This window comes from Carassius carassius, chromosome 7 (assembly GCF_963082965.1).
Source record: "Carassius carassius chromosome 7, fCarCar2.1, whole genome shotgun sequence".
NCBI lineage: Eukaryota > Metazoa > Chordata > Actinopteri > Cypriniformes > Cyprinidae > Carassius > Carassius carassius.
This window is the reverse complement of record NC_081761.1, coordinates 37,116,596-37,141,175: the sequence shown is the minus strand read 5'-3', so window position 1 is coordinate 37,141,175 and position 24,580 is coordinate 37,116,596. Positions and strand designations below refer to the sequence as shown.

General features: G+C 37.4%; 1 protein-coding gene across 1 annotated transcript; it reads right to left on the bottom strand.

The window, feature by feature from the left end:
* Positions 1 to 4,720: 4,720 nt before the first annotated feature.
* Positions 4,721 to 22,684, bottom strand: LOC132144120 (uncharacterized). Its single transcript, XM_059554878.1, has 7 exons — positions 22,584 to 22,684; positions 11,834 to 12,151; positions 6,283 to 6,615; positions 5,971 to 6,009; positions 5,814 to 5,894; positions 5,660 to 5,712; positions 4,721 to 5,534 (listed from the first exon to the last, which is right to left on the bottom strand). The coding sequence occupies exons 1-7, from the start codon at positions 22,621 to 22,623 to the stop codon at positions 5,220 to 5,222; spliced, it is 1,179 nt and encodes a 392-aa protein (XP_059410861.1). The 5' UTR covers positions 22,624 to 22,684; the 3' UTR covers positions 4,721 to 5,219.
* Between the last annotated feature and the right edge of the window lie 1,896 nt (positions 22,685 to 24,580).

Here is a 24,580-nt window from a genome sequence, read left to right as displayed (position 1 = left end):
CCTCTGATAAAAAAAGTTGAATAAAGAGGGAAGTACATTTTTTATTTTATTTTTAACAAATGCTGTACATGGAGATGCAGAACTCACAGACATCAAACTATTTTTTTTTATTTCACAGGGATTTCGCCAAACTATTCTATTTCGAACACTTGAGATGGAGATCATTTATTTATATGTATATCATGATGATTATTGATTGTTTTTTTTTTATTTTATTGTGAGTTTTTTATGTGATCACCAGTAGATTCATCCACAAGAAACATTTGAAAGATTTGAAAACAGTGATTTGTTGATACATAACACACTTCACCTTTCAATCAGACAAAGAAAGCTTTTCCTCACACTGAATCACTGAATTATTCACATATCATTTTTCACATTTAATATTTTTTCAAAGCAGCTTTACAGAAAATCACACATTAACACTTTAAGTGTTAAATACACACGTGACAAACTGTAGCAGATGTTTATGTATCAGATTTGGAAGAAACAGATGAAGCTCATCTGGAGGAAACCATTTTTCTCTGACATTAGCTGTTTATGCAGTACATGTGTCATTTGATGCCTGGTCATCAGTAATGTCCATCATTGTGTTACAAATGTTCTCTGCTGTGTGTCATCAGTCAGTGAGATGATTGACAGCAGCGTATTCACTGTAATCCTGATTATTCCTCAATCTGACACCTTCAGGACAGTTCGGATTCTTCTGGAAATCAACCACAGAGTAATTCAGATCCTCAGCAGATGTGATGAAGATCTGAGAGTCACCAGTGTCTTTCTGAACTGTGGCATAAACACAGTCAGGAGAAACAGAGGAGTTTGTGGGTAACTTTTTGTGAGTGTCTTTTATATCCTTGTAATCACAACCAGTGTGAGAAACCTGCAGAAAGACAGAAAACCAGAGGTGGGTAATCCAGGGGCCAAAGAGTAAAAGTCCTTTACTCTTTGGCCCCTGCATTACCCACCTCTGCAGAGTTTTTATTTCATTATTAAATTTATAAACTTACTGTAAATATTTATTAATATTAACAGCTCTAGAATTATTTATCTTTTATTAATCAAAACAAAGATAATTTTCCAATCACAGTTATTGTACTAACAGTTTTACTGTTTCCAGTTGTCACATGAGAACTTCTGGATGTAGAATCAGCGTCTGTCAAAGACAAACATTATATCAACCTCAACCTCAAATGTCTCTATTTTTGCTAATTTGTAGTTGTTTCAGCAGTACGTTTTCATTAAGCTGTTTTGAGAAAAAAAAGAATACTTAAACTGTGAATATCAATGCACCATTTTGAAATGTGCAACATGAAAAAAATAGACACTGTCTTTTAAAGAAAGTAAAAGGAGTTTTACTGTGCAACTGACGTCTCCTCCAGAGAGTCACGGTCACTATCAGAATCACAGTGAAGATCAGAAGCAGAAGCACAGACACACTGATGATCAGAGAAGAGCCTGAAAACACCAGAGATTCACTCAATCAATCTGAAGAGCAAAACTGACCGACTGACAGAAAACAGTGTGTCTGTACCTGTTATAGGAGACACAGATGAGACCAGTGGAGAGCCATCTGATGAGAAAGATGAAGATGAAGAAGATGATTATAATCTGTGATAGTTTGTCTCTAAATCACAGAAGAGGCGGTGTCACTAGCAAGAAAAGAAAATGTTTTTTTCTATTTCACTTCCCTTTTCTCACAGATGCTGATGTCTTTCACTCCTTTCTGACCAATCAGGAATGTCTCACACACAAAACCACAAAGACACAACTTGTGCTTTTCAGTAACTTTACACTCTCAGGAAGAGTTTTAAGTAAATGTAAGCAATGATCCACAGCTAGGTGCGGATGAAACTATTTTAGCCAAATAAATCATATCACCCTGGAGCCCAAGACCGGTTTCCCACTGAAGCTAAGCAGGGCTGAGCCTGGTCAGTACCTGGATGGGAGACCTCCTGAGAAAACTAGGTTACTGCTGGAAGAGGTGCTAGTGAGGCCAGCAGTGGGTGCTCACCCTGTGGTCTGTGTGGGTCCTAGCGCCCCAGTGTAGTGATGGGGACACTATACTGTCAACAAGCACCGTCCTTTGGATGAGATGTTAAACTGAGGTCCTGACTCTCTGTGGTCATTGAAAATCCTAGGATGTCTTTTGGAAAGAGTAAAGGTTTGACCTCGGCATCCTAACAATCCCCATATCTCCTGATTGGTTTGATCACTCTGTCTCCTCTCCCCCAGTAAGCTGGTGTGTGGTGGGCGTTCTGACATCCAGGTGGATGCTGCACACTGGTGGTGGATGAGGAGATACCGCCTGACTATGTAAAGTGCTTTGAGTGCCTAGAAAAGCACTATATAAATGTAAGGAATTATTATTATTATTATTATTATTATTATTATTAAATTCCTGATGCAAAGCAGAAAATCATTACCCACGCATAATCACACGAACACCAAAATGGAAAAGTTAAAGGTGACACTTTCATAAGGTGTTTGAACACAGTTGTGTGGCCACAGTGTGTGAGAACAACCAGCCTATAATGGTAAAAATCCATCTACTCATTTTTTTTTAGAATCCCAATAATTCATAAACGGTCTCTGCACACAAGCAGTTCCAGGTTTCTCACTACTATGATGACATAGTCGGTGAAAATCCCGCCCATTTGTGACGCTCTCTGTCCTATCAGCATATACACAGCCTTGAGTGAGAAGCAGCGGTACACCATTACTGTTCTCTTGCTGTAGCTTCTGGAGATACAATGTCAGCGCCAAAGAGCCATTACAAGTGTTGTGTGTTGGGATGCCCCAACGAACATAAGAGTCTCCATAGACCGCTGGGGACACGGTGGTTAACTTTAATTAGGAAGGAAATGTCCCGGAATTTTTTATTAAATAGTCCTATACATTTGTCCTAACAAACGAGGGTCAGTTCAGCGCTGGAGTTGAGGGAAAGATACCAACGTTTTGTGCGCAAACACAGACCAAAATCAAGTAAGCATCACACATCATATTTTGTTTTTCCAAAAGATCTTCTTGGCTCTCTATAAAGCTATTGTTGCTAAAGCTATTCAAAGCTATCAATAATGCTGCCTTCATATGCTACCAGAATGATCTTGAATATGAATGTGGTTGTTAACAATTGTGTTTGGAAACACTGTGAGGACAGTAACATGGTCACCACCAGTTTAACTGTAACACCGGTATGCCCGCGAGAATGATCATTTGAAGCTCCAACAGGGTTGTCAGGTTTTCACAACAAAACGCGCCCAATTGCTATACTCAAAACTAGCCCAATCACGTTTTTGGTGGGATTCCCCAGGTGAAATTCACATTTTAGAGGGCTAATTATCAAGTTATTGGGGTCGCTTAAACCGTGGGTATACCCCAGACTTGGCAACACTGACTACTCTACACTCGCCTGAACAGTGAGGCGGGAGCAACAGCTAAATTTAATTTAAAGGGGACAAACACAATTAACAGCGCATTTTGGCTCATACCCTAAAAGTGGCTTACACTAGTGCACTGATATTTTGGAGATCATCATGGGTTTGAGAGTCTCAGTTACTCGCCTGTTACAACATTCAGATTCACTTCAGTGTAGAAATCTTTAGTCCAAGATCTATCAACTGCACACTGGTACGTCCCAGAATCCTGTTCTCTTAGATCTCTGATGGTCACAGTGAAAACTGCTGCTCTTGTGTCGTCATACAGAGAAAATCTTCCAGAATCAACCCATTCATCTTTAATATTAGTTTTGATGAGATCAGAGCATGTGACAGACTGTCCTCTACAAAAATACTTGTTATTGTCTGTATATCCTCTATCATATCTGCATGTGATGCTGACTCCTCCTCCTGAATATCCTGTCACACTGATGGAGCTCAACACACCTACAACAAACCAGCATCTTAGTACAACACTCTAGTTATGTTAATTAAAAGGCCTAAATGAGGCGAAAGTTCAAATGCTTTCATTAGTTTCGTCAGACTCTCACCAGGAATCATCAGCAGAGTGAAAGTCCAGATTATCTTCATTCTTCTCTCTTCTTCAGTGATCTTCTCTGTTGTTAGTGGATTCAGTTCTTCTGAAGCTCTCGATGTGTGTTCAGATGAGTTTAAGTGTCTCTTTCCTGGTCACATGTTTAACATGAACAGATAAATGTGACAGAGACAGAGTCACTTCCACTATATATCTGCCACAGATAGAGAGGGAGAGAGAATAATAAAGTGGGAAGTGAAAATAAAATGATTGACACATATACAATCTGCATCGTTTAACAACACGTCTCTGATTGTTTCATTTTTACTTGTATATATATATATCACAGTGAGATAGTTACACTTTAAAAGCCTCTATATTTTTACATTCATCATTTACATTCTTATTTAATTTAATAAGCATAATAACATATATAATAATTTTAAACATAACAATAAGTGAATTCACATTCATAAAACTAGTCACCAGTTGAATAAAACTCTTCGTATTTGTTTGAATGACTCTTTTACTCTTTCAGTTTCTTCAGTGAATCTGGTCTTCACAGGGACATCAGCAGACACATCCCAAACACATCAGATCAAAACCTAAGTGAAACAAGTAAAGGAGAGATGACAGGACTGAGAGTCCAGCGGCTCCCTCTAGTGTTCAGATGATGTTCAGCACCATGGACAGCGACTCAGATTCAACACAAACACAACCAGAGTCTGTCCAGATGATGACATTACCCCTCATAAAACATAATGCAGAATAACTGACCTTCAGGAGCTGTTTAACTGAAACATAAACCAAATCATGATGCAGTTTATGTGGACAGACCTGAGCTGCTGCTGCTGCTGAGTTTGTAAGAACAAGAGCATTAGTTACTGATGTGCTTTGATGCTAAAACAATAATGCTGTATTGTTGTAAAGAACAGTCATCTTTTATTTTGTTCACAAATACATGCCATGTTTTAAACATTGAGAAAATGACATAAATCCCTTCAGTAGGTGCAATGGTTGTGTTTACCGAGCAAATAAACTAAAAACAGCAGATCGCTAACATATATTTACTGTATTCACTGGCTCATAGCTGCATGCAATGACAGACATTAATGTAAAGACAGATAATTGTTACAGGAACATCATTAGGACTGTCTGTGTCATTCAGACCCTCAGTAGATGATAATGACTGAAAGACGTGGACTTCTGCAATGTTAATGTGTGAACGATGTTGGACGAATCAGAGGGGTTTATGGCAATTCTGGATTAGCATAGATTGTATTAGTAGAATCAGAAGGGTTTATGGGTAATTGTGGAGTAGCATAGATTGCATTAGTAGAATCAGAGGGGTTTGTGGGTAATTCTGGATCAGAATAGATTGCATTAGTAGAACCAGAGGGGTTTGTGGGTAATTCTGGATTAGCATAGATTGCATTAGTAGAATCAGAGGGGTTTGTGGGTAATTCTGGATCAGAATAGATTGCATTAGTAGAACCAGAGGGGTTTGTGGGTAATTGTCTGTGACTATCTTCAGTCTCCTCGTAATCACAACGATAATGGGCAGCCTGGGGAGAGAAAGAGCTTTTACATATTTAATAATAAATCAGTCTGTCAATAATCAGGTACTACGATTAGTTATACATTTGATCAAAACAAACATCTTTTTTTAAATCACATTAATTCTGCTAACCGCATCAATGTTTGCTGGTGTACTTTGAGATCTTTTGAATGAGGAATGAGTGTCTGTCGAAAATAAGCAGATGAACACAATTTTACACTCATGTGGATCAAATCACATCTCAGTGCATTTATTACACTTTTAAAGAAAGTAAAAAGAGTTTTACTGTGCGACTGACGTCTCCTCCAGAGAGTCACGGTCACTATCAGAAGCAGAAGCACAGACACACTGATGATCAGAGAAGAGCCTGAAAACACCAGAGATTCACTCAATCAATCTGAAGAGCAAAACTGACCGACTGACAGAAAACAGTGTGTCTGTACCTGTTATAGGAGACACAGATGAGACCAGTGGAGAGCCATCTGATGAGAAAGATGAAGATGAAGAAGAAGAAGATGATGATGATGGTGATGTAGATATTCTGTTACTGTTTGCATCTAAAACACAGTAAAGTGTCAGTAAGATGGCGTGCTAGAAATGTATATTTTCTCACTTAGTGATATTTCACTTCCTGTTAAAGACGCTGATGTTTTTCACACATTACTGAACCATCAGACTTGCTGACACCCCAAACCACAAACTGCCAACTTGAAATAAAAGCATATAAGATGCTGGTTTGTTTTATTAATACTGACCAGTAACGCTGATGAGGACTCGTGTGATGAAGCTCTTGTGTCCTCCATCAGACTGAACTCCACACCAGTATTCAGCTGAATGTTGTTGAGTCACATGACTGATGATTCCCGTCAGGAGCTGCTGCTCTCTGTCATCATACAGCTGCATCTGTCCCTCAGCGCTCCATCTTCTGCTCTCCTTCACAGACGTCTCTTCAGCACAGAGATCAGATCCAGATCTCCTGCAGACAAACTTCACATCAGCCCTGTGGGATTGTGGGTATCTGCAGCTGATGTTCACAGATGCTCCTGCAGCAGCGGAGAGACTGATGCTCTTCTGACAACAATCAGCTGCTTGAGAGACAAATCAAGTTCACATTAAACACCAGATTCATCAGTTCAGCACAGAAACAAATGCAAGAAACTGTAGTCTTCAGAAACTTTGACTGTAATCTTATATTCTCCAGAATCTTTCTCATTCAGTTCTCTGATAAACAGACGTAAGAGACGAGCAGATCTGTCATCATGAACAGAGAATAGTCCGTCATGTGTCCATTCTGCTGCTCTGTCAGTGTTTATTAGAGTAAAACATCGATCTGCTCCAGTTTTACACACATCTATCAAAGGATTCTCTTCTAGCGTCTTATATTTGTAGTTTATAATCACATTTCCTCCTGAATATCCTCTCACAGCACTGAGTTTTTCATCTGTAAATCAAAAACTCAGATACCAATGTGTAGAGAATGAAGTCAGTAATGATAATTAATCTTCTTTTAAAGTAAAAAAATAAAATAAATAAACTTCTTATATGAGTTAGATGTGTGAGCCACATCACAGTCAGTGTTGAGTGTGTGATGTTGATTTATTTATTTTTATTCTTTTTATTTAACCTTTATTTAACCAGGTAAAATCAGTTGAGAACAAGTTCTCATTTACAACTGCGACCTGGCCAAGATAAGGCAGAAACAGTGTGACAACACAGAGTTACACATAGAAATAAATAAATATCCAGTCAACAAACCGATCCCTATACAACATACAAACGTAATGCAAGGAACAATATAATGATGTAGCCTACACATATACACCAAATAGACCTTAAGAGCTTAAAATGGAAAATAAAATATAAAAATTCTATAATGCACCATAACAGGGCTGCTAACAAGAGCAGGGATCAGTAAATAATTTTGAAATCTGATGCTTAAAGTTACCAAGGGAGATCGGTACTTCTATTTTTAAAGATTTTTGCAATTCATTCCAGTCGTTGGCAGCAGAGAACTGGAAAGAAAGGCGGCCAAAAGAGGACTTGACTTTGGGGATGGCAAAAGAAATATACCTACTAGCACGCGTACTACGAATTGAAGTTGCTACCGTGACCAGTGAGTTGAGATATGGAGGGGATAAGCCTAATAAAGACTTATAGATGACCAGGAGCCAGTGAATTCGGCGGCGAGTATGTAGTGAGGGCCAGCCAATAAGACAATAAAGATTGCAATGATGAGTAGTGTATGGTGCTTTGGTGACAAAACGGATAGCACTGTGATAAATTACATCCAGAGTACTTAGTAGAGTTTTAGAGGCAATTTTGTATACAACATCACCAAAATCAAAGATCGGTAAGATGGTAAGCTTTACAAGGGCATATTTGGCGGCATAAGTAAAAGAGGCTTTGTTGCGATATAAGAAACCGATTCTAGATTTAATTTTCGATTGTAAATAATTAATATGAATCTGAAAATTAAGTTTACAGTCTAACCAGACACCTAAATATTTATAGGAGTCCACTTTTTCTAATTCGGTCCCGTCAAGTGTAGTAACGGTAATCGGATGAGCAGCTGTGGGCAGTGTACGATTAAAAACCATGCATTTAGTCTTATTAGCATTTAAAAGCAGTTTAAGGTCAAGAAAGGCATGTTGTATGGCATTAAAACTAGTTTGAAGGTTAATTAACACAGAGTCTAAAGAGGGTCCCGATGTATATAAAATGGTATCGTCTGCATATAAATGGATTAACGAATCACCAGCAGCACTAGCAACCTCATTGATATATATAGAAAAAAGGGTTGGCCCCAGAATTGAACCCTGAGGCACACCCATTGAGACTGCCACAGGACTGGACAACATGTCCTTTGATTTTACACACTGAACTCTGTCTAAAAAATAATTTGAGAACCAAGCAATGCATTCTCTTGTGAAACCAAAGCTGTTTAGTCTGTCAATAAGAACACAATGATTGACAGAGTCAAAAGCCTTGGCAAGATCAATAAAGACGGCTGCACAATAATGTTTACTATCGATAGAGGTTATGATATCATTAAGTACCTTTAGCGTGGCAGAAGTGCATCCATGACCAGCTCGGAAACCAGATTGCGCGGCTGAGAATAAATGGTGGAACTCAAAATATTTTATGATCTGTTTATTAATTAGGCTTTCGAATATTTTCGCAGTATATGACAGAATAGATATAGGTCTGTAACAATTTGGATCTGAAGTGTCTCCCCCTTTGAAGAGGGGGATGACCGCGGCAGCTTTCGAATCTTTGGGAATCTCACATGATACCAACGAGAGATTAAATATGGTGCTAATAGGAGTCGCAATAATTTCAGCTGATAATTTTAAAAAGAAAGGGTCCATATTGTCCAGACCAGCAGATTTATAGGGATCCAGATTTAGCAGTTCTTTCAACACATCGGCTGTCTGTATTTGTGTAAAAGAAAAATGAGGGCGACTTAAACAAGTTGCTGTGGATGGTACAAAACTCTTAGCCGGATCAGAAGCTACATTAAGAGCATGACCAGCTGCAGCAAAGTGTTCATTCAAATTTTGAATTATCAATAATTTGTCAGTGGTAACAGTGTTTCCAAACTTCAATGCTGCGGGCAACTGGGCGGAAATGTTTTTATTCTCCATAATAATAATAATAATAATACATTTTATTTGTAATGCGCTTTTCTTAGACCCAAAGCGCTACAGTAATAAAGTAATAAATAAAGTAAAACAAAACACCAAAAGCAATACAACAATTCATTATAGAAAGACAGTCTTGAATAAATGTGACTTAATCAACTTTTTAAAATCATCCAACGTTGGTGCATTTCTGACGTGCAGAGGAAGTACATTCCATAGCTTAGGGGCTTTATATGAAAAGGCTCTTTCCCCCATGGTCTTTAGCCATAGACTTTACAGTGTCCCAGAACTTTTTGGAGTTAATACTACAAGATGATAATTTCTGTTTAAAAAAAACAGGCCTTAGCTTTTCTAACTGACTGTGTGTATTTGTTCCTGGTTTCCCGAAAAAGTTGCATATCTCGGGGACTTTTAGATGCTAATGCAATGCGCCACAAGATGTTTTTTTGTTGATTTAGAGCAGTCAAGTCTGGGGTAAACCAAGGACTATACCTGTTTTTGGTTCTCAGTTTTTTAAAAAGGAGCATGCTTATTTAATATAGTTAAAAAAGTATTTTTAAAAAGAAACCAGGCATCATCTACTGATGGGATGAGTTCGATATCATTCCAAGGAACCCAAGACAGATCGAATAAAAAAGCCTGTTCACAGAAGTGTTTTAAAGAACGTTTGACAGTTATGAGGGGTGATCGTTTGACCACAAACCAAATACGAACACAGGCAATTATGCAGTGATTGCTCAGATCCTGGTTAAAAACAGAGAAGGTGTAATTGGAGGGCATATTAGTCATAATTATATCTATGATAGTACCCGCATTTACGGATTTAGGATTGTATCTAGTGGGTTCATTGATGATTTGTGTAATATTGAGAGCGTCTATCCTAGATTGAAGAGCAGCCGGTGCATTAAGCATGTCCAAGTTCAAATCACCCAGCAACACAAACTCTGAAGATAGATTGCAGGGCAATCAATTCACAAATAGCATCCAGGGCACAGCTGGGGGGTGAAGGAGGTCTGTAACAGGTAGCAACAGTGAGCGACTTATTTCTTGAAAGATGGATTTTTAAGAGTAGAAGCTCAAACTGTTTGGGCACAGATCTGAACAGTAAAACAGAAATCTGCAAATTATCTCTGCCATAGATTACAACTCCACCTCCCTTGGTAGTTCTATCCTGACGAAAAATTGTATAGTTCGGAATAGAAATTTCAGAATTTTTTATGGCTTTCCTGAGCCAAGATTCAGACACAGCTACAACATCAGGGTTAGTTGAGTATACTAAAGCAGTGAATAAATCTAACTTAGGCATGAGGCTTCTGATGTTGACATGCAAGAAACCAAGATTTCTATGGTTACAAAAATCAACAAAAGAAAGCACCTGGGGAACCGGTGTGATACTGGGGGCAACAGGACCTGGGTTTGACTCTTCATCACCCGAGGAACTCAGAAGAAGTAAAATAACTATCCGACTGAAAACTGTCAAAACTGGTCTTCTAGTACTTTGAGTACATAGAATAATAGGAACAGAATTCTGAACATGATAAAATAAATTGAAGGCATAATTTGTTGCCAAGGGTATAGTGAGTTGTGGGTTCAATGACGGTAAACCTAAGTGTTGGGTAATAAAAAGAGAGATTACATCTCTGGAAACACCAGTTAAGCTTGATGAAGTCTCCACATATGTAGGGGGTATAACAAAAGGACAATTAAAGATTTGTTAAGAGGGGCTGTGGACTCTACATTGAATAAAAACAGTGATGGCTAGCCTAAACAATAGCATACCAGACATGTTGAAACAAATAAACAAAGTAGGGCCTTGCAGGGCCTAACAAATAAAATAAAAAAAATAGAATAACATATAAACAAACAGACCTGTAAGCGTCAATAGTGAAGCTGAGAAATTAGCGTCCAATAAGCAGCAAAGAAGCAACAGTTTGATGGGCAATGCAGTAGAAGATTGCGAGGCAGGGCGTCTAGCAGCCAGAGGCTGACAGGCAACAGCTTTAACACCACGCACGCCGGCAAATCAGTCACCACAGGTTTACAGAGCTCCGCGCCGACAATAGAAGGTCCAGGCAGGCCGACAAGGCAAAGCTGCAAAGACCCGAGCCAATCAGGCCGAGCACAACAGACAAAGCTTCAACGACCGCGCCTGTAGATCAACCGCAATGGCTTGGCGTTACTCCGCGGTGATAGCAGAGAGTCCAGGCAGGCCAATGTAAGTAGAGCTGCTATGGCCAGGGCTAACGGGCCGAGGATAACAGACGAGACTTCAAGACCATGCCAGCAGATCAACGGCAGTGGGTCAGCAGGGCTCCGCGCCAACAACAGAAGGTCCAGGCAAAGCGACAAGACGAAAACTGCGATGATATTAGTAAGTCCAGAGATGCGGATTAAAGCACAATCTGACATGTGCTGATTTGGTAGCGGTGAGAACCGCTAGTAAAATCAAACAAAGACCAGTAGCTAGTTTGCAAACTAGCCAACAGGCAAAATAAAAATATATGGAAAGGCAAACTGATTAAAACTTTAAAAACTCTTTAAACAAAACATAAAACGAGACACAAAAACATGTCAGCACTGTTGCACCATCTTGGATTGCGCCATCTGATTGGCCCAACTAAAACTGTTCCTGATCATCATGGGTTTGAGAGTCTCAGTTACTCACCTGTTACAACATTCAGCTTCACTTCAGTGTAGGAATCAGTCCAAGATTTATCAACTGCACACTGGTACGTCCCAGAATCCTGTTCTCTCAGATCTCTGATGGTCACAGTGAAAACTGCTGCTCTTGTGTCATCATACAGAGAAAATCTTTCAGAATCAACCAATTTATCTTTAATATCCGTCTTGATGAGGTCTTTGCATCCTGGATTCTGTCCTCTACAAAAATACTTGTTATTGTCTGTATATCCTCTATCATATCTGCATGTGATGCTGACTCCTCCTCCTGAATATCCTGTCACACTGATGGAGCTCAACACACCTACAACAAACCAGCATCTTAATACAACAATAACATATTTATATGAGAATGAACAGAGATGAACTTTCTTATTGCTTTTAAAGTTTTTCAGAGTGAATTCATGAGCTGAAGTGAAAGTCTGTGCTGTTTCGAGTGATTTACTGAGTTCAGACTCTCACCAGGAATCATCAGCAGAGAGAAAGTCCAGATGATCTTCATTCTTCTCTCTTCTTCAGTGATCTTCTCTGTTGTTAGTAGATTCAGTTCTTCTGAAGCTCTCGATGTGTGTTCAGATGAGTTTTAGTGTCTCTTTCCTGGTCATGTGTTTAACATGAACTGATGAATGTGACAGAGACGCCCAGTTCTTCTGGGGGGGGGGGGGGGGTAATCAAAATAAAGAAGGAAGTGAAACTAGTACTTCACACAAAATTGACATGTAACTGGAGGACACAGACAAAATAGACAGATGTATAAAGCTCATTATAAAAGCAGAAAATATTATTTCCTCAGAATTAATTAAGGTTTCAAACTGTTTCAGAGTTTAATAAACGGTTTCTTGAGTGCATCACATTGATTTTAGAGACAGTAACATCTGGTGGACAGACATGAAAACAGCAGCTTCTCTTACTGAGATGATATTCACCTTCAGCTGGGGGCTGATTATATACAATGATATATTATTGCAATTTTTTATGTTAGATTTTAATTTTATTGCTAATTGCGTTCTTCAGGTAAAACATACAGAATATAACAGAGAGACTAAATTATTCTTTGAGAAAAGAACACAATCTGTGATCAATATGAAATGAAATAAACTCTTGCACAGGACAGAAATGGTTTATTTGTTCAGTCTGACGGAGCTCCACATAATAACAGTGGCTCAATCAGTGTTGTGAGTTTATGATCATCTGTTTGCCAGTGTTTGGACACGTATGGAAAACAGTATTTTGTGATTAAGCTTGATTTTGAAATTATTAATGCTAAAATGCACACTTCACTTCTTAAAAGAATGACAGTTTTACCTCAGACTTAATCTAGACACTCCAGTCTAAAAAAGACAAATATCACTTGTTAAAAGTGATAGACTTGTTAAAAGAGTCATATTTGTTTGCATATTGCTTTTCACATGCAATGCTGTTTCAAAGCAGCTTTACAGAAAATGACATATTAATGTCTTTAGCCTTAAATACACAAGTGACAAAAAACAAAACAAAAAAACAAAAACAAAACTACATTAAATGTTTACATATCAGAAGAAACATAGATCTCATCTGGAGTAAACTCTGATCTGTTCACACAGTGTGAGTGTCATTTAATGATCAGTGTTTATTTCAGACACTGAATAATGAACATCTCAGACTCTTTTAAAATAAATCAAGTTCTGACACATTCTCTGCAGAGAAGATTCAACTGATGATGATGAAGATGAAGATGATGAAGATGATGATGAAGATGATGATGATGAAGATGTTCGTGGTGATGTTCTTTCTGTAAAATCTGCAAATAAAACAACAAAACAATTAATTTCTACAGGATGATTTCTCACTCAAAACTTGAGTCACATGTCTCATGGTAAAGGTAAGTGTTGCTGATGTCATTCACTACCCAGAATTCATGTTTGCTGATACAGAGACACTCAGAAACCATTAGCTGTTTGTTTGAGTTTCTGTGGCTGAAGCCTGTGGTTTCTCAGTGAATAATGAGCACACTTGAACTAGTTAAAAGCTGTAACAGCAAACACTGTAGAAATAATAAATGACCAGACAGAAAACTACAAACTGCTGCTGCTTTCAGACTCCAGATCTAGAAAATACTGGATACTTAAAGAAATAAATGAAGAATAAAACACAGAAACACTGTCCTCTGCTTCACTCTGTGTGCAGTTTCTCACTGAGCAGAACAGCAACATTATTCTACACAAAACTGCACTTTTAATAATAATAATAAACATTTAGAAGGAAACTTCCTCTTTTTATCTGTGGTTTGTGGTTTTTCTTTGTTGAATAGACAGAGCATGTAAAAATAACTTGTTGAACCTGAACAGAATCTTTCTCGTACAAACCTCACTTTCTTTACAGAGACAACCAACACGAAGACACACTGTGATCTGTTTAATAGAAGTGTAATGTCTCCTTCCTTTAACTGGGAACTTTATGGGTGACTCCCAGGTTCTTTAATATGATGGGTTGTATTCACTTAAATTTGTAATGCTATCTATTTCATGCGTATACCTCAATATAGCAGGAAGAATGAATTACTCACCACAAAAAAAAAGAAAAAACATATATAAATAAATCAGACTTGAATTTACTGCAATGTCAGCAATAGACAAAAATGAATAAAAAAATAATACATTATATATTCTTTTCAAAAATGTAAATTAGCAGTCGACAGTATCAAGGGTAAAAAATAAAGAACGTTTCCAACCCAATAGAATAAGTTGCTAACTGACAAATAAATAAATATCTCCTATACTTTCTGTCTGTGACACAAAATAAAATAAACTCAAACTTCGCGATCACATTAAACCAGTAACTCAGTTCAAAGTCCAATCTAATATATTCGAGATGAACTACAAAGCACACATTTTTATTCACAATGCACACTTTCAGAGAGTTGTCTCATCTCCCACCTGTCCTCTCTCTCTCATCACGTCCCGCCTCTCTTTCATATCCTTTTATCTGATAGGTTATTATTCACAATGTGCCCCATCACATTATAAAGAAAATAAAAATGACAGATCCAGCAGTTTAGGTTTAGCCTGACTACATCAGACTTCGTACTTCCGCTCAATTTCAGTTCGCGTCTGTACTCAGTCGGAGATAGCGAACTATTTCACAGTTTTCCTCCGGCTCCAAAACAGCCGGCCAATCAACGAACAGAAGGTGGGCTGAGAGCCGTGACATAGACACAAAGCGCCAAGTTTAATATTGTAGTTAGGAAATCGAAAAAAGACAGCGAACATGGAGACACGGGATGCTATTCGCTCTGTTGTGGAGAATATTCCCTGCATTTCCCAACTGAAGCCCGAACAAGAAGAGTGTTTGTTTCATATTTTGAATGGAGGTGATGTTGTGGCCTTACTCCCGAGCCCGACAGGTTTTGGGAAAAGTTTAATTTATCAACTGTTACCGATCATCAGCAAGAAACTGGGGAGGCCAAAGTCCGGCAAGGCGATAATCGTGATTGTGTCCCCCTTGGTTGATCTCATGGAGGACCAGGTTAAAGAGGCAGCGAAACTCGCTCGATGGTTTTGTTTTCACAGCACACCTGTGTTTACAGTGGAAGTGTGAGGCAGCTGAGCCGGCGCATAACACACGTTATAACCAAATGATTTGTGATTGGCTTGTGGGTAACCAATGATTTTAAACTTCAGACAAGACCCCCCCCCCAACCTAACTTTATACAGTTTTACACCCTTGTCTTAATCAGAAACCTATAATAGATTCCCACATGGTCTACAGAAGCTAGCTGTGATTTTAAATAACATTAAAATGAATATGAGTGTGAAAGTCATCTGTACCAGTAACGCTGATGAGGACTCGTGTGATGAAGCTCTTGTGTCCTCCATCAGACTGAACTCCACACCAGTATTCAGCTGAATGTTGTTGAGTCACATGACTGATGATTCCCGTCAGGAGCTGCTGCTCTCTGTCATCATACAGCTGCATCTGTCCCTCAGCGCTCCATCTTCTGCTCTCCTTCACAGACGTCTCTTCAGCACAGAGATCAGATCCAGATCTCCGGCAGACAAACTTCACATCAGCCCTGTGGGATTGTGGGTATCTGCAGCTGATGTTCACAGATGCTCCTGCAGCAGCGGAGAGACTGATGCTCTTCTGACAACAATCAGCTGCTTGAGAGACAAATCAAGTTCACATTAAACACCAGATCCATCAGTTCAGCACAGAAACAAATGCATGAAACTGTAGTCTTCAGAAACTTTGACTGTAATCTTATATTCTCCAGAATCGTTCTCATTCAGTTCTCTGATAAACAGACGTAAGAGACGAGCAGATCTGTCATCATGAACAGAGAATAGTCCATCATGTGTCCATTCTGCTGCTCTGTCAGTGTTTATTAGAGTAAAACATCGATCTGCTCCAGTTTTACACACATCTATCAAAGGATTCTCTTCTAGCGTCTTATATTTGTAGTTTATAATCACATTTCCTCCTGAATATCCTCTCACAGCACTGAGTTTTCATCTGTTAAACACAAATTCTGGCAAATTATCACTCAATTATCACAAATTTGGTCGCTTAAGTAAATATCTGCTGCAGCATTAATGAATGCAAGTTTATGAACTTTTGACTGTAAATATTACATTAAAATATAAAATTTAGTTACTTAGAAGTTATTTATTATATGTTAGAGGATTACATCTGTGAGTCACAGTAATCATAGTCAGTGTTGAGTGTGTGATGTTGATGATCATCATGGGTTTGAGAGTCTCAGTTACTCACCTGTTACAACATTCAGCTTCACTTCAGTGTAAGGATCTAGTTTTGCATAAATATCAGTCCCACAGTAGTAAATGCCAGAATCCTGTTCTCTCAGATCTCTGATGGTCACAGTGAAAACTGCTGCTCTTGTGTCGTCATACAGAGAGAATCTTCCATAATCAACCCATTTATTTTTAATATCAGTTTTTATGAGATCACAGCATGAGGAGGACTCTGTCCTATATAAATACTTCTCATTTTTCTTATATTTTTCCCCATATCTGCATGTGATTCTGACTCCTCCTCCTGAATATCCTGTCACACTGATGGAGCTCAACACACCTACAACAAACCAACATCTTAATACAACAATCACATATTTTTATGAGAATGAACCGAGATTAACTTTCTTATTGCTTTTAAAGTTTTTCAGAGTGAATTCATGAGCTGAAGTGAAAGTCTGTGCTGTTTCGAGTGATTTACTGAGTTCAGACTCTCACCAGGAATCATCAGCAGAGAGAAAGTCCAAATGATCTTCATTCTTCTCTCTTCTTCAGTGATCTTCTCTGTTGTTAGTAGATTCAGTTCTTCTGAAGCTCTCGATGTGTGTTCAGATGAGTTTTAGTGTCTCTTTCCTGGTCACATGTTTAACATGAACAGATGAATATGACAGAGATGCCCACTTCCTCTCAGAGAGAGAGAGACAGAGACAGAGACAGAGAGAGAGAGAGAGAGAGAGACACACACAGAGAGAGAGAGAGAGAGAAAGAGAGAGAAAGAGAGAGAGAGAGAGAGAGAGAGAGAGAGAGAGAGAAGAGAGAGAGAGAGAGAGAGAGAGATTTAAGATAATATAAATAAGGAAGTGAAAGTGAGACTCTGGACAGTGCCATCTGAAGGACACACATGTAAACAACAGAAACTCTATAGTACTATAAAAATGGCAATTTTTAATAAAATGTAAAATTGAAATTTTCACTTTTGATAATTGTCCAAACATATTAAAATCTAAACAAATCTAAGACTTACTTAACACATTAAATACATATTTCTGGTTGAATTAAATTTGGCCTTTGTTTCAAACAATTTGGCCTCTGGTGTTCAGATGATGTTCAGCACCACGGACAGCGACTCAGATACAACACAAACACAACCAGAGTCTGTCCAGATGGTGACATTACACCTCATAAAACATAATGCAGAATAACTGACCTTCAGGAGCTGTTTAACTGAAACATAAACCAAATCATGATGCAGTTTATGTGGACAGACCTGAGCTGCTGCTGCTGAGTTTGTAAGAACAAGAGCATTAGTTACTGATGTGCTTTGATGTTAAAATAATAACACTGTATTATTATAAAGAACAATCATCCTTTATTTTGTTTCTAGTTATATACAACTAAACAAACATTAAAAATATTATTTCATATACAATGTTAATAAAAATGAGAAAACATTACAGGCTGTGTTTACTGAGCAAATAACAGACTAAAACAGTCAATCAATAACATGTACAGTATTTACTGAGAGCTCTGGGTCATAATTGCATGCAATGATAGACATCAATGTGAAGACAGATAATTTACGAAGGAACAACATCAGAACCATCTGCGTCATTCAGACCCTCAGTAGATAATGATGATGATGATGATGATGATGATGATGATGATGGAGCAACTAATCAGAGGGGTTTGTGGGTAATTTTGAAGTAGCATAGACTGTTTTAGTAGAATCAGGGGGGTTTCTGGGTATTTGGGCAATAGCATAGACTGTTTTACTTCCTGTATCTGGATCAGTGTGAGGTCTGGTGTTTGCAATTTCTTCATAAACGAAGCCGGTTTGAGGAACCTGGGAGAAGAATGAGAAATTATTCACAGTTCTCGAGGTTCCCAGATGTCGCAGCAGGATTATGATCATATTAATGCAAACACATTATTATTAAACACACTGATTTTACAAACCGCTTCACTTTTTCCTGTTCCGGGTTTGGGCAATTTAGAGGGTGAATTAGGGCCTGTAAAACAAACACTATACTACATTAAATATAATAATATTTCACATTCATGCCCAACATTTTAGATTTTTAAAATGTATTTAGTATTTTGTATTTTTTTTTATAACACTGCACATCACTTCAGTGCATTTGTGAGCACTTTATTTTATATTTAACCCTAAATCTAGCCTTAACCCATGCATTGTCTTGTTTTGACCAGCAGGGGGAAACAACATCTTTTCACCTACTCATTATTTCTCTGACAGCCATGCAATATACACTCACCTAAAGGATTATTAGGAACACCTGTTCAATTTCTCATTAATGCAATTATCTAATCAACCAATTACATGGCAGTTGCTTCAATGCATTTAGAGGTGTGGTCCTGGTGAAGACAATCTCCTGAACTCCAAACTGAATGTCAGAATGGGAAAGAAAGGTGATTTAAGAAATTTTGAGCGTGGCATGGTTGTTGGTGACAGACGGGCCGGTCTGAGTATTTCACAATCTGCTCAGTTACTGGGATTTTCACGCACAACCATTTCTAGGGTTTACAAAGAATGGTGTGAAAAACATCCAGTATGCGGCAGTCCTGTGGGCGAAAATGCCTTGTTGATGCTAGAGGTCAGAGGAGAATGGGCCGACTGATTCAAGCTGATAGAAGAGCAACTTTGACTGAAATAACCACTCGTTACAACCGAGGTATGCAGCAAAGCATTTGTGAAGCCACAACATGCACAACCTTGAGGCAGATGGACTACAACAGCAGAAGACTCCACTGGGTACCACTCATCTCCACTACAAATAGGAAAGAGAGGCTACAATTTGCACGAGCTCACCAAAATTTGACAGTTGAAGACTGGAAAAATGTTGCCTGGTCTGATGAGTCTCGATTTCTGTGGAGACATTCAGATGGTAGAGTCAGAATTTGGTGTAAACAGAATGAGAACAGGGATCCATCATGCCTTGTTACCACTGTGCAGGCTGGTGGTGGTGGTGTAATGGTGTGGGGGATGTTTTCTTTGCACACTTTAGGCCCCTTAGTGCCAATTGGGCATCGTTTAAATGCCACGGCCTACCTGAGCATTGTTTCTGACCATGTCCATCCCTTTATGACCATCATGAACCCATCCTCTGATGGCTACTTCCAGCAGGATAATGCACCATGTCACAAAGCTCGAATCATTTCAAATTGGTCTCTTGAACATGACATTGAGTTCACTGTACTAAAATGGCCCCCACAGTCACCAGATCTCAACCCAATAAAGCATCTTTGGGATGTGGTGGAACGGGAGCTTCGTGCTCTGGATGTGCATCCCACAAATCTCCATCAACTGCAAGATGCTATCCTATCAATATGGGCCAACATCTCTAAAGAATGCTTTCAGCACCTTGTTGAATCAATGCAACGTAAAATTAAGGCAGTTCTGAAGGCACAGTATTATCAAACACAGTATTAGTATGGTGTTCCTAATAATCATTTAGTTGAGTGTACTTGCACTATTCTGATCAATTAATTACTGTGACAAACCTGTAAAACTTTAACAAATGACATGCAAAGAAAGTTGTTGAACTGTTTTAAAACAACAAAAGGAAAGAATTTGACCTTGAGTTTTACGCCTCATGCAGTAAATCATTGTGAATGACACGAGACCATTGATGATCAGAACCGCAGCCACAGACAGACCGATGGTCAGAGACAAACCTGAGAAAACACCAGATCAAAACATCAGCTGTGATCATCATCGTATCCAGTGAATCTAATTTAACCAATTATTAATTATTAAGCTCAACTTGGGAAACCCTGGTTTTATGGAATGTGTAACAAAGCAAAAAATATATATATATATATTTCTTGCTTTGTATTTAAAAATTATTTTTTAATCAAGTTACTTAGACACACATCCGGATAGTTGGAGGATGAAGGAAGAGCAATCGAGCACAGATCGATAGATAGCGTTCATTGGCGCACAGGACTCCTCTTGGGCCTATCAGCACCTACGTTTTGGAGCATAGTACGTACCCGCCATGAAACAAGGAAGAAGTACTTGCCTTGCCGACTGACTTTACCACCATGGATCCGGCTGGGACAAATACGGTAATCACAATTTATTTTTTCACGATCTAACGATCTTTTGTTTAATGTTGTTAATGCTGTAGCTATTTTGTAGAAAAGGGGGAAATTACATCTTTCTCGAGACATTGCAAACACAGTAGCTATTATCCCACATTTTTGTGGTTACTAGCTCTGGTAACAACATCTTTGCCTGGCTTTTTTTTTTTCTAAGCGTTTCCCTCTTCCTCTTTCTGGTTGCCACCAAGTATACTGGTCATGTCTTCAGGGTGATTATTTACGATAACTACTCCCCGTGATTGTCATTGTCAGGGTACTGCTTACTGAGAGGGAGAGAGAGTAGTAAGCCTGTATGTCTCGCTGTGTTTTGACAGGGAGACAACTCAGAAGTTGTCAATTCAAGCAAATTTTTCTATTTTTGTCTTGTTTTCTATTATAAATATATCTACCAATTGGGCAAGAAAAATAATCTTTTATTTATTTATTTTTTGTTTGTTTTTCTTTGGAAAACAAGACATAATATCTTATTCAAGTAAAAGCATCTCATTCAAGTAAGAAAGCAATTTAAAAACACACAGTTATATATTACCTAAAAGTGAGTAACTTAGATTAGGAACAGGCGTGTAGCACAGAATCCTGGAGGCCCCTTACCCATCATCCCATGATCCATGCTATTTATCTTTTGATTCATTTACACACTACACACATTTCACTCACTGATACAGATATAAAAACTAAAATATTACAAGTATGTATATCACATATAATAGTAATATAAATCTGGTTCCTGTATTATTTGCCTTCAAGTTAATGCAGTACTCTGAATAACGTTTGTGCATGAATTATGCTATATGTAATGATTAGAATTGTGTTAAGGATAAAATTGGCAATTTAACCAAATTGAATTTCAATTGCATGTTTTATCAACAGAGACACTGTAGGTTGTAGACCATATCATTAAAACTATTTCAAACTACTTAAAAAAATAATAAAATAAAGTATATCAATCAATCAATACTTCGACTAAAAATAAAAATAACTAATTAGGCCTACCTTTCATTGGATCTTGGAATAGGTTGGTTGCTGTGACTTCTGTGGTTGAAGAAACAGAGTGTTTCATGTTAAATCACATTCTTCTTCTTCTTCTTCTTCTTCTTCTTCTTCTTATTATTATTATTATTATTATTATTATTATTATCATCATCATCATTATTATTATTATCATCATCATTATTTTTATTATTATTATTATTATACATTTTATTTTTATTTTTATCATCCCAGCTGTAGACAAGATCACATTTGTCTACATCTACAATATCCATACCTTACCGCTGGTGTACACGTTTAGCCGTAAGTGCACGTAGTATCCAGGTTTGGCATGTTAACTATGGCAACTAAATGTGATTTGAGCTCTCACTGCAGATACATTTTCAGTTGATCTGAACTTCTGTTGACTAATAGTCTATCTTAGAGCCAGGGTTTACCCTTCAACATGATATGTGCACCAAACTGATAAAAATAACAGATTGTAACTTTTGTTACATTTGCACCTGAGCTGAATAACAACAAAACAATCTTCTGAGTTGAACTTGTTTCATAATGAATGCACTTGACTGAGAAAACAGAAACTTTTTATACAGGCTTAATTATATAATGTATGCACAAATTAACACAAATAACAGCACTGATGATGTTTTAAAATGGGTTAAATGCAACTGGGTTTCTCACCTAATACAATGGTCTGATTCACTTCTGAGCACACTGACCACTGTACTTTACACAGATACTTGTCTGTAATATTGCTATCATGTGTGCATGTCATGTTGACTTTATTCCCTGAATTTCCTGAGGTCATGGTACCTACAAAACAAACCAAAATTAAGTGACAACCAATTTTTCTTTTCATGAAGTTTAAATGTGATCAATATTCATGATTCTTACCAGGAATCATCAGCAGAGTGAAAGTCCAGATGATCTTCATTCTTCTCTCTTCTTCAGTGATCTTCTCTGTTGTTAGTAGATTCAGTTCTTCTGAAGCTCTCGATGTGTGTTTTCAGGAAGTTTTTTTTTTCTATCAGATGCAGACTTCCTCCTTTATATTAACCAAAAAAAGAATAATAAATAAATAAAAAAAGAACAAACTGTACAGAAGAAATCCAAACACAGAACTGCTGACAAATGTATGTTTTCCTGTGTGCTCAACAAGTCATGAGTTCCTCTTTGTTTGAGAAAAAAGAAAACATTCATTGGTGACATGAAGAAGCAAGTCAACACACTTCCCACACTTTCACTTTACTTCCCTTCTCCCGTCATATTCAAATAGCTTCGGTTTCCACATTCAGTTCTGCAGGAACAACTGAATACAGAAAACACATTCACTTTAAAATATTGATAATATAAATGAAATATTGGCTAATCATTTAACTAAATACATGAATAAAGTACACATAAAATATCATCTTACATTTATGATTACACAAACATATTTACCTGATGAGCAAATATAAAACAAATGAGGTAACACATCAGTAATGTATCAGGAGCCAATAAGCACTAAATAAGAAGTGAAACAGTACAACAGAAGTTTCATATAAATTAAAAATTTGTTTAATATTGCATATGAATTCATTTGTCCATAAACTGTAGGTTTGCATGTATTATGACTTGAATCTGGATCCTGTTAAACACAGATGAGACACAAAGCTGTGAAGCTCTTTTGTGTTTTCATTTGTTTTTAGGTTTTTCTGAGTCTGTTTCCTTATTTAAATATTCAAATGCACTTTGTCCTGTATGCAGCTTCAGTGTTGAGAGCTGCTGCCTGGCCATGAATGGAACTGTTCAACTATGCAAAATATATGGAAATCCATAATAAGATGAGCCACTGCCTTCATTTCACATGAACAAACAAATTTTATACAAATAACATCAGTAATGAGTATTAAATAACATACAGCTGCAAATATGCTCTGAACCTTAGATGCATCTACAAAAGTTAACCTCCTTAATAAAGTCAAAAGACTGTCTACATCTATTGTACAATAGAGAGCCAGAGAGAGTGAGACAGAGAGAGATTTACATATTTTTTAATATATATATATATATATATATATATATATATATATATATATATATATATGTGCTTCTGTGTCATCTGCACCACAAGGATGCACTGTTTCTACGTGTATTTAGCTTTGATTGGAAAGAAAAGAGCGCATCCTTGTGGCACCTATGATACAGAAGAGCATACCAGCATAAAATGATGTGGAGAGACACAGAAAAGAAATGTAGTGCAGAATGTGGACTGTTTTTATGGAGCACTTCTATTGGTTCTATATATATATATATATATAGCAAATTAATTTCACATAAGTGTTTTGCATTCATCAAATAATCCTGAAATAGTTAACATAATTAGTCCCGTATAAGGCCTGAAAAATTTAGTATCTCAGTTTCCACAATTTCTTCTAAACACAAAACCAGTTTTTAGTATTGATAATACTAAGAGCCAATTGATCACAAATAATAACTGATAATAATTAAGCTGCAACATAACATATTGGGATAATTTCTGAAGAACCATGTGACACTGAAGACTGAAGTAATGATGCTGAAAATTCAGCTTTAAATCACAGAAATGACGTTTTAAAAGAAAACCACTCTTTTTAAGTGTAATATTTCATAGGATTATTTTTACGGTATTTTTGAACACATAAATTTAGCCTTCCATCAAAAAAATTAATTCATAAAAATGTTTATTTAAAATGTTTGACCATCCGTATTAAATAGGCTAATGCATGTGAACTAGCAAATTATATTTTTATTATAGCCTATTCGTCGGTTTCCTAATCACGGTACTTGAAAGTGAAAGTCTGATTTAAAATGTTCTAGAGTAACTTTTAAAGTTCCTGAGAAGTATATTTTAGGCCTACGTGTTTTTT